Here is an 11,377-nt window from a genome sequence, read left to right on the forward strand (position 1 = left end):
TTTAACTTTATCCCAAAGTTCTTCTTCATCAATAAAATAATTACTTGATTAATATCCCTTATTTTGATAATGTGATAAATTCTACTGATCTATTTCAAATGTGCCAACCTTGAATCTCTGAACTAAATCCAACTTGAGTTTTCCCTCCGAGTTCTGCGTCTATGCTCCTGAGTGAGAGGTCAAAATCCCGTTTCTAAATGGTACTGGTCCCAAAACTGAGTTGAGGAGTCTTTACTCTTTTCTATTCCAGGCAAGGTTTTGGGCACTTTTGGCATAACACCCACTTTAGAAAATTGCCGAAATCTCCTAGTGAAGCGTAAAGGATTCGGAGGTTTGTTTGCCTCTTGTTGATGTGGAATATATTAACTAAAATTCTATTTCTTGAAAATGAAACGGCTGGTTTCCTCAGGTCAACTTTAATATGTGTTCTCTAGGAATTTTCCAACTTTGTGTAAGTTCTCAAATCCATGATCATGGAATCACTCACAGGATTGTCTCATCTTTTAGGTGTGGGTGTGAACTGAGAAATGCCCCAATTTTCATTCCCATCATTGTTTAGTTGTATTTCCTGTCTTAATTTCTTCATCAGTCTCACCAGGGAACAAGACGATTTATGATTATTTTCAACATTCCACTTTTTGACTTTTTGAGCCACTGTACTGCAAACTATTATTTAATTAATTCTGCGCTTATCTATTCATTTTATTCTTTACAATCTTTTTGTGCTCGTTTATTATTCCTGTTTTGAATTCTTGACAGGAATGCTTAGGTTATTAGCTTTCAGCCTGTGAACTTCTCTAATACGCATTTTGGAGGCCGTGGATTTCCATGTAAACACTGCAAAGCTATGTCCCACCAGCTTTGACTTGTAGTGTTTTCCTTTTCTCCAATTCAAACCATTTTTCTAGGATTCCCAAGATTGTCATTTGATTCATGATTTATTTACAAGTGTGTTTCTTGACTTTTACACCTGTAGGTATTTTCCAGCTCCCCTGCAAGTACTTATTTCTATCTCAACAATGAATATTAAGTAGGCAACTAGCAATGCCTCCACAGTCACCATATCGGGTAGATGCAAGTTAATGGGTCCAAACTCAAGTTTAGGAACTTGAGTCTACACTTCATCATATTCTCTATGCCCACCATGACTGGGTAAATTGTTGGCATCTGTTTACAAGACTTTATGACTTCCCTAGATTGGATAGTCAGTTCTCAGGGTGGACCCAAAGTCGAAGAAACATTGTCATGGAGGCAGTGAGCACAGATTGAAGAGGGGACATATTCTGCCTGTATGTGAGGCATAAGATGGTCCCAGAGAAGAACATAGAGTCATGGCAAGAGGTAACCATAATCAGAGTGTGTTCATAATATTTTTTGTTCATTATCTCAGTTAGCTTAATAACTTCCCCGTAAATGATGGGGAACAGATATTGTCCCCACATTTGTCAAATACCAGATGTACACGAAACCCCAACACAAAGGTTACATCCCACAGGAGAGAGCACGAATTGGGTTAACAATAGAACTGAGGAAAGAAGTCAGAAAATCCCCAGGATTTGACGCAATGTTCATCTGGTTTTCTTCACTGCACCTCATATGTCTGCCAAAATTGTTCCAAAATACCTTTCATTGTCAAATCCTTCAATATCATGACATGTGCTTTTTTTTACACATTTGCTCTGAATGTCTTCCTTTTAAAGACCGTGGGGGTTATTTCCAGGCCTCGTCCAGGGACCCTACCTTTCAGAGAGACTCCACTGCCTTGTTTGCCTGTTGGATCAACGTTTCAAGATATCCTGTTTATTCAGAGGGAGCCTCTGACAGTCACTTGAAGAACACAGTCATGAACAGTGTTTAAAAGAAACTTCTGTAATCATTATGGCATAGAACTGACCAAATATACACATCAATCCAGACATGCACAATAGACCGTTGATGATTTCTACATAGTATATCACTTATTAGAAATGTTTTTCTCCTGGGAGGCACAGCACAATGTCTGACAATGTCGCTTAGAAAAATTCCTCCACCGTTGAATCTTTAGATATTTTAAAGCACCTCTTAGTGTTGTGGCCAGAGGGGTTGTTTTTCCCTTCCACAATCTTGCTCTTCCAAAGCCATCCACGGTGCAGGATGCCCGGAGGTGACTGACAGAAGTGTACTATCTTGAGGAACAGCCAATAGAAGTAGAAGTAATTGAACAACTTTTTTAAAACTAAGTAATGTTTGTGATTGTTTAGCTCCCAGTCTCTGGTTTCCTACATGCCAACCTCTGGTAAAAGGCCAATGGCAAGCCTTCTCTTGACATCGCATGATAAATGCCCACTGACATCAGGGAACACACAACCATGCACCTACAATGCGGGATTACGTATTCCAGAAACTCCTCTTTGCCAGCAGCTTTCTGAACGCATTCTTCATGTCTCTGTTCCTGAGGCTGAAAATGAGGGGGCTGATGGAAGGGGTGATGACGGTGTAAGGGACAGCGATGAGTGTGTCATCTCCTCCCGAGCCTTCTGGCTTCAGATAGACAATAGCCGCGAAGCCAAAGTGGACGATGACCACAGTGAGATGAGAGGCGCAGGTAGAAAAGGCCTTCTGCTTGCCCTCGGCTGAAGGGATCCTGAAGACAGTGGACAGAATGAAAACATAAGTGATGATAATGAGCAGAAAGGTGCCCGTCAAGGCTGACACCGAGACCATTGTTACAATGAGTTCGGTGAGGTCGCTGTCTAGACAGGACAGCCTCACCACGGCCCGCATGTGGCAGAAGAAATGGTGGATGAGGTTGGGGGTGCAGAACGAGCCCCCGAATATCAGTGCAGTCTCTGTCACAGAGATAAGGAAGCCTCCGGCCCAAGCAGAGACCACCAGCTGCCCACACACCACATTGGTCATCAGCAGTGGGTATCGGAGAGGGTGGCAGATGGCCAGAAAGCGATCGTATCCCATCAGCGTGAGGATGATGCAGTTGGTGCCACCAAGTCCCAGGAAGAAACACATTTGCAAGCCACACCCCAGGACTGAAATGCTTCTCTTCTCAGTGAGCAGGTCTGCCAGCATCTTGGGGATGATGGTCAGCGTGTAGCAGGTCTCGGAGAAAGAGAGGGCACGGAGGAAGAGGTACATAGGGGTGTGGAGAGATCTGTCCGCCCAAGTTAGACCCAGGATGGCCAGGTTACCTGTGAGGGTGAGAAGGTAGAGGCCAAAAAAGAGCACGAAGAGGAATGTCCGCACGTGTGGGTACGAGGAGAAGCCCACAAGAATGAATTCTTTCAGGACTGTCTGGTTGGCCTTCATTGTGGCATGTCTGAAATGTGAAAGAAACAACAAGTAAATATTCAACTCTCCATTATTCTTGGAAGGTTGTGGTGTGAATAAGACAGATGATCAGGGAGTTACGATGACCAGTTGATTTTTCGATTTGTGTGGCAAAACACCATGTGTATGTAGGTCACGGGTTTTCCTAATTTTTAGTTCATTTGTTATACCTTTATTAAGGGTGCAATTACTGATCGCTTGGTGGGTGACAGAAGACTCTTCGTGGCTTATAGTTTTAGCAGACTTTATTGGCTGGTAATATCATAAGAGGAAAAATACCGTAATTAATGTCTAGATAAAGGAAATCCAGGTGTCTGAGGTCAGCCAGATTTGGATATAAATCTAAGGAAGGCCAAAGTCATGAACTCTTCTTGGAGGAGACATTTAGGCCCTGGAATATTAAAGGAAATAAAGAACATGCTCCCTTCCCTGTACTGTGAGGAGAGGGAAGTTCGGATACTCCAGGACCCTCCTGATTAATAGTGATTCATTAGAGTATGTGGATGGTACCGATAAACAGACTTTTTATCCAAATTCGGTTCAGGTGCAGCTGAGATTTTCCCATTCCTTCAGTGCCATGCTCAGATTCCCAAAAAGGTCAGCCCTAGAATTCTACAAATTCTTTGATATTCTGCATCTCTGTTAATCTCATCCTCCTCTGAAATCTACAATATGCTGCTTTTCCGTGCATTTGACACATTCCCTCAGCCTTGTATTATGTTGATCCATCGTGTTTCCTCTGCCACATGTCAGGATATTTAATAACTAGCATTGATAGGCTCTACGTTTTGCTAGTTTCCTTCTAATGTTGGTTGGCTTTATGCATGACCACGTAGATGAGAAGTGTGTAGGACAGCTGTGGAATGTGTATGGCAGCTGAGATTATTTCCCTCTTTTTAGCAAGAAGAGAGCTGTGTCTATGAAGGGGCATATTTGTAGCAAGAAGCCAATGTTTTGACTGAATTGTACATTCTTACAATTTATCTTTTTTTCTCCTCCCGTAAAGAGTCTACGGTCACAGATCTCTGTATGTCTCCGAGTGCTAATATGGAGCAATTTAAGAAGGTAATGATTCCCAATATACGTGCACAGATAGGTTAGTGATGGCAAAGAGGCTGAATCTAAAACAGTTTCTGTTTTACTTTGTTATTCGGCATCAGGCAGAATGTTGAGCCTGGAGATAACAAGTCTTTCCAGTCTTAAGCAGATATGGTGGAGGCTAAGATTAAGCATTTCATCAGCAGAGTCAAGCTGGTCACCAACAGACAGAAGAAGCAGTGGGAAAATTGGCTGAATCTTTATTATTATTTTTGAAGAAGTTCTGAACTATAAGTCAATCATTTTAACATATAAATCAATATGCATAAATATAAAAAAAATAAATATAATGGTAAAATTATAACATTTCACAATGAAATATGCAGCCATGTGGACTCTCGCTTTGGGATCTCTTGATTCTTTAGTCCTCTTTGACCTGACATGACTTCCTTCTTCCTCAGGCTCCCCTGACATGTGACTCATCCTTCCCTCCATCCTTTCTCCTTTCCTGTTGCATGCTTTCCCTCCCTGTGTCCACACCCCACCTTCCATAAGTGAGTAATTATATTCCCCAAAGAAGATGAAAGCATTATTTTGCCTTCCTGCCTAAGGCTGTATTCTGAGGGGCTGTGTCTAAATGATCCTTGGGTTTCTTTCTGAGGCCGTTAAGGCAAAGGCCCTCATCATCCAAATGGAGCATGAAACTCCTTGGGATGCCCACCCACTCTTGAAGATTGTTGTTCCACTTTGCCCTGAAAGAGCCTTGAGAAAACTCTGGATTGTCTCAGAAGACCGTCTCCCCTCTCAGAAATGCTAGGTGCCAAATGCCCTTCCGTTATCATGAGCGATTGTGAAGATTTCCTGCCTCAGTAGAACACTGTACACACTGACGTTTCCAAATTCTCTAGACTCTCCACGGGACCCCTGTCAGTAGAGCAATTAGATGGATAGTGGAACCAAAAGATTGCCTAAGTACCCCAAAGTGGGTGAGAGGAGAGAATATTGGCAAAGCGATTGTTGTTAGTACCTGGGACCCATGGGGCAAAATTGAAGCTCTTTGACACATACGAATTGCGGGATGGTCTGATTCCACGCCATACGCCACATCCCCTCCTAAACAGCCAGGGGGGTGGTGTTCCAATCCATCATTCAATTCAGAAGCATTTTGAAAATGCAAAGACTCAGTAATACATACTCCAAGACAGCCTTCCTTACTTAATCTTCCCTTGTGCGTTAAATGCCTACTTGGTGAATCATCACTAGAAGAGTGTGAATTTCAGAATCTTCCCCTAGTTCTGACATATTCTGAATGTGTGTGTGTGTGTGTAATGTTGTATTATACCCCACCCTATGCTCAACGATGTCAGAAGTTGTCCCCAAATCAAGTTGTATCAAATTTAATTTGCAATATGGATCCACTGACAAAAGAAATACACACCCTTTCCAGAGTCGCAGAGAAATGGTACTTTGGAGAAAGTGCAGGGACAATTAATCATGAGGAAAACAGCCTCCAATCACTCCAAGGGTTTCCTACCTTGTGTCTGTTATCAGCGCCCCAAAGCCAATTCAGTGTTAGGGTTCTCTTCTTCCATGATGGTCTTCACACTGTGGGAAGCCTGCTTTGTTCTTCGCTCAGAAGACACAGAGATCCACTTAGTATTAAAGCCATTGTCTAAGAGCCTGTGGTTTTAACTTTATTGCTGCTTGTTGAGTGACCTTAGCAAAGTCCTTGTGCCTTCTGGATCTAAGTTTCCCCAGCTGGAAAGTGATTTGGTGCCAGCCTTAGCTTCCTGTGGCCCTAGAGTTTTCCACACGTGCCATGATCTGATTCTACCACTCCCTGAATCACAGCGCTTAAGAACCTTTTCTTCCACCGGTTTGGAGATATTGTCTGATTATCATTAGCACTTGTGGGTCCTCAGCTCTAGAGGTTTGGCTCTGGTTAGGAGACCCTAAGGGATTCCTCTCTTCTTGCATCAGAGGGAGCAGGAGAACTTTCTGACTCAACTTTGTAATTTTCTCTCATTAGTTCCAGGGCTGTTTTGTAACATGTGACCAGGAAAACTCTGCCTGGAATCTCTGGGGATTTAAAGCTTGCAGAGTTCCTATCCAGTCCATGCTAATTCCTGAGTTTTGTTTGGCAGGGAGAGGAGTGAACTGCATCCGTAATGCTCTCCCCCTCCCTCACACTCTGGCCCTCTCATCTGGCCCTGGGTATTTAGGGCCTACGATGTTGGAAGACTGTACTCTGAAGGAACTCAGAGAATTATAATGGTGTCTTCTTACAGGGAAATTCTACCTTGGTGGATGAAAGAAAATGAAACCAGTTTGATTCTACTACACAACTTTTAAAATGTGTTAAAAAAAACCTTGCCATCCTAGCGTTGGTTAGGATTGGAAGTAGGGGAACTCATAGAACATTGTTGGGAATGTAAAAATTATAAAATGCTTTAAAAGTTAGTCAAGTATTTTGTCAATTTCTTAGCATCTTCAGTCCATTCAAGTTCAATGAAAGTGGTCTATATTCACATTTCTTTGCAGTGCCCTCTAAATACAACTAGAAAAAAATGGAAATATTCCAATAGTCCTAAAATGACTCTGGAAGAGGCATCATGGAGGATGGATTGGCCAGGGGTCTCCACGCTTGAAGAACACCACCACCGAGGGTTTCCAAGGATTTCTTTTTATCCCTCAGGTAGTCTAGCTGGGGTGTGGAGAGCTCTGCACCCTGCAATCGGAAAATGTTCACAGGCAAAGGCAAAGGAAAAAAAAAATAAATAAAAGCACAGATGTTCTTTCTGGCAAGGGACCAAGAAAGGGGAAGCGCAGCAGGGACTTAGTAGGGGAGACCCACAGCCGATGGCAGCGGGGCCCTATTGGCTGTACCTGCCGCGTCAGCCCCCACCTCACCCCAGGCAGCCAGGCCTCATCTGCCCACAGTAGCATCACCAGCTGGGCCTAGGGGCATAGGTAACCTATCCTAAAAATCACACAAGAAAAATCATACCCTGGGCCTCAAGACAAATGACAAGAACATTTTTAAGTTCTTTTTAATTCTAGTTCATTAACATATAGTGTCATGTTAGTTTGAGGTGTACAATATAGGATTCAACATATCCACACATCACCACGTGCTCATCACAACAGGTGCACTCCTTTATCTATTTGCCAGAAATATAAAGGGAAATTATAGAGAGGACATCTGGTTCTCTAACCATGTTGGATTCAAGTTGGAAATCAAGAACAGAAAGACGGTAGGAAAATCTGTAAACACATGGAGATTAAACGATATGAAGCTATCCATGGTTGTAAGGGTGATCTCAATAGAAATGAAATAATTAATAAACTGATGCAAAATGAAATGACAACATATCCAAATGTGTGGGTTGCACCTAGAGCATCCTGAAAGGGTATTTATAGCACATTAGAGGAGAAGAGAGGTCTCTATGAAATGACTTAAATTCCTATCTCAAGAAACTAGAAAAAAATAACAAAATTGATCCTCAATTTGATGTATGGGCTCATTGCAATCCTTTTAAAACCTCCTCCCAATTTTTTTTATAGAGAACAACAAACATATTCTAGTTTACATGTAAACCAGCAAGTTCTTGCATATATGTAACAATCTTTTTAAAAAAAATTTTTTTTTTTTAACGTTTATTTATTTTTTTGGGACAGAGAGAGACAGAGCATGAACGGGGGAGGGGCAGAGAGAGAGGGAGACACAGAATCGGAAACAGGCTCCAGGCTCTGAGCCATCAGCCCAGAGCCCGACGCGGGGCTCGAACTCACGGACCGCGAGATCGTGACCTGGCTGAAGTCGGACGCTTAACCGACTGCGCCACCCAGGCGCCCCTATGTAACAATCTTAAAGAAGAATCAAATGGAAATCATTGCGTCCAATATTAAAACCTACCTCATGCCTACATTCATCAAGATCGCGAGATATTGGCAGAATGTATTCCAGTCTGACTCCACTTTGTGGTTTTCTGAAAGCTTTTATACTTTACCCCCCAGCCCCCTTCCCTTCTGCCACACAGCTGGGCAAGCTGATAAGAAACCAGGGGCTCTGCCCTCGGGTGCCTGCAGGGGTTGAAACCACACAGTTCTGCGTGGAGAAGCTCGCCCTGCATTCACTCCCGAGCCATCACAGACATGACCAGCCCGTCTCCTTCCTCTGGCCACGGTCACTGCAGTTGGCCTGGGCAATGCCCTTTACATTGAGAGCTGTCCCTATATTCCTTTATGTGAGTAGGTAAATATATGTATATATATATATTTTTTTTTTCTTCATTAAAATTAAAATCACCACATATATCAAGTTCCATATAGCATATATTGATATGTTCACTCCATTCTTTATAACTCATTTAAAAAAGAAATATTCAGGGGTGCCTGGGTGGCTCAGTCGGTCAAGCATCGGACTTCGGCTCAGGTCATGAATTCATAGTTTGTGCATTCAAGCCCCACATTGGGTTCTGTGCTGACAGCTCAGAGCCTGGAGCCTGCTTTGGATTCTGTGTCTCCCTCTCTCTCTGCCTCTCCTCCACTTGCATTCTCTCTCTGTCTCTCAAAACTGAATACACATTTAAAAAATATTTTAAATGCAAAAAGTATTCAATGCCATTTAAGAGTCTCATGCTCTACCGACTGAGCTAGCCGGGCTCAATGCCATTTAGATGCAACACTGTTTTGCTATTTACATCTTCCAATTAAAAAATATTCTCATTTTTCTCTATGAACTTCTTTGACATATGTGCACAAAATTATATATTCATTTATTTGTTTGTTTGTCTTGTATATGGTTTTGATTGGTCTCCTTAGCATACTTCTCTGCAACAAAAATGTTTATAGGTTGATTTTTAAAAATGTTTTTACCATAATTTATGTCCAAGTGGAAATCTGATTAAATGTGAAAATTAAAATTTTCAATGTAAGGGGCTCTTGTGTGGCTCAGTCAGTTAAGTGTCCGACTTCAGATCAGGTCATGAACTCTCAGTTTGTGAGTTCAAGCCCTATGTCTGGCTCTATGCCGACAGCTCAGAGCCTGGAGCCTGCTTCAGATTCTGTGTCTCCCTCTCTCTCTTCCCCTACCCATCTTGCACTCTGTTTCTGTCTCTCTCAAAAATAAATAAAACACTAAAAAAATATTTTTTTTCAATGTAAAATTATCCCTGAATGGAAGTGGTGCTTTAAAAACTACCTTATATATCAATGAGTAACATTTTTTTTGCATAAATGAAACAGTTCAGGATCAATTTTATTCTAAAAAAATTTTTTTTCTAGAAAAGCAGTGCTACTCAATTCTTTGAATTCCTTCTAAGTTATATTTCCTTAATACCCAAATGGTCTATCATCAAAAGTTATTTTTAACAACATATTGGAGTATAATTTTGTCAGTTCCTTTTTCTACTTTCTCCAAAACGATGATATGGATTCTATTTGACTTGAAAACATATTCACTGTTGATCATTAACATTCATTTTTTTCAGTTTCTGAAAAGTTTATCATAATTGGGTTTTCCAGTTGTTACAAAATGATTATCAGTTATGATTGCTTATCTATTAATTGCAAACACGTTGCCTAGCTTGATGTATTCAGAAGTTTGGGGAAAATAAAAACCCTGTTGATTTAAATCACCTTGGCCACTAGATTTTTACTGAAAGCCTCTGAGCCTGCAGCATGCTCAGCTACAGCTATCTATCTGCTTATCCCTCTATTTGCCTAGCTGTGAAAAGGTCCAAGATACAGGTTTCACTCAGTAGATTTAGGAAACGTTCTGATAACACAGAGCTGAGGACAATAGTTGTCAGACCCCAGAGTAGAAACACCTTCCCCGTTCTTCCAACTTAGTACAATTGAAAACTCTGGGCATTACCGAAGAAGACACACCTGAACGCTGGAAAGGGTAAGAGCAGCTCGGGGCTTTGGGGCCCAAAGCACAATATAGTGACAAGTTCCCTGGGTCTTGTTGCCTAAGTCCCCCAGTCTTAGAGCTGCTGGAGTCCACAACCTGGAGACAGTAATCAGACCCCCTCCAAGACTCACCAACCAACAAATAAACACCCTGCTGCTAATTCCATCCATCTTCTCTACTGTCTTTCTGGTCTTTATTTCCGTGCCCATCTTTGTTTTTTCCTTCCTTCTGCTGTCTGGGTTTAGTGCGTTCTTTTTCTAGTTCTGTCAGGTGTCAAGATAGGCTATGTATTCGGGATCTTTCTTTCTTCACAATGAGGGTTACTTATCAATACAAATTTTCCTGTAACAGATGCTTTTGATGCATCTTGTAAGTTTGGGATTGTCGTCTGTGGCAAGATATATATTTTTGTGTTTCTCTTTTGAGTTGTCCTCTGACCCACTGGTAATTCAGAAGTGTGAGTTCAAGACCTGGGACTTTTCTATCATTTCAGCAAGTTCCTTAATGCTGTTTTCCAATCATAGCCACAGGGACCATCAGGGAGGTGATATCAACAACCGTTATAAAACTTTCTTGTTCTTTGGATTCAGAAACGGACACATAGGGTGTGAATGGTGTTGCTTGTGGATTTTTTTTTACTCAACCTAATGCTTCTGAGATTTTTCCATGTTGTTTCGCATTTATTTGTTTTTCATTTCCAGGTATTATTTCATTGCATGAATATTCTAGAACTTGTTTAGGCATTCACATGCACATGGTCATTTGCACTGCTTTACGGTTTCAATAAGTATGAATTAAGCAGCTAAAACATAATTATACAAGTCTCTGTGTGACAATATGCTTACTCGCTCTGACTTTAGCTTTGTAGAAATTGGCATTTCTTGTTTTGTTAAAGATTAGTTGGCCATACATTTGTGCGTCAATCACTGGGTTTTCTCTTCTGTTCCATTGATCTATGTGTCTGTTTTTGTGCCAGTACCATACTGTCTTGATGACGACAGCTTCATAATATAGCTTGAAGTCCATATTGTGATGAATTGAGCTTTGATTTTTTTTTTCAAGTTTGCTTTGGCTGCTTGGGATCTTTTCTGGTTCCATACA

General features: G+C 41.5%; 1 protein-coding gene across 1 annotated transcript; it reads right to left on the reverse strand.

Annotated features, from left to right (window-relative positions):
* Positions 1-2,367: 2,367 nt before the first annotated feature.
* On the reverse strand, positions 2,368-3,300 carry LOC147572249 (olfactory receptor 10X1-like). The gene has a single exon (XM_086694574.1). The coding sequence runs from the start codon at positions 3,298-3,300 to the stop codon at positions 2,368-2,370; it is 933 nt and encodes a 310-aa protein (XP_086550700.1).
* Between the last annotated feature and the right edge of the window lie 8,077 nt (positions 3,301-11,377).

Source organism: Puma concolor, chromosome E4, assembly GCF_028749965.1.
Source record: "Puma concolor isolate L17-30 chromosome E4, mPumCon1.1.hap2, whole genome shotgun sequence".
Taxonomy (NCBI): domain Eukaryota; kingdom Metazoa; phylum Chordata; class Mammalia; order Carnivora; family Felidae; genus Puma; species Puma concolor.

What these genes read in the sequence shown, in the direction of transcription:
- LOC147572249 (XM_086694574.1), bottom strand. Translation starts at nt 3,300, where the DNA reads ATGAAGGCCAACCAGACAGTCCTGAAAGAATTCATTCTTGTGGGCTTC.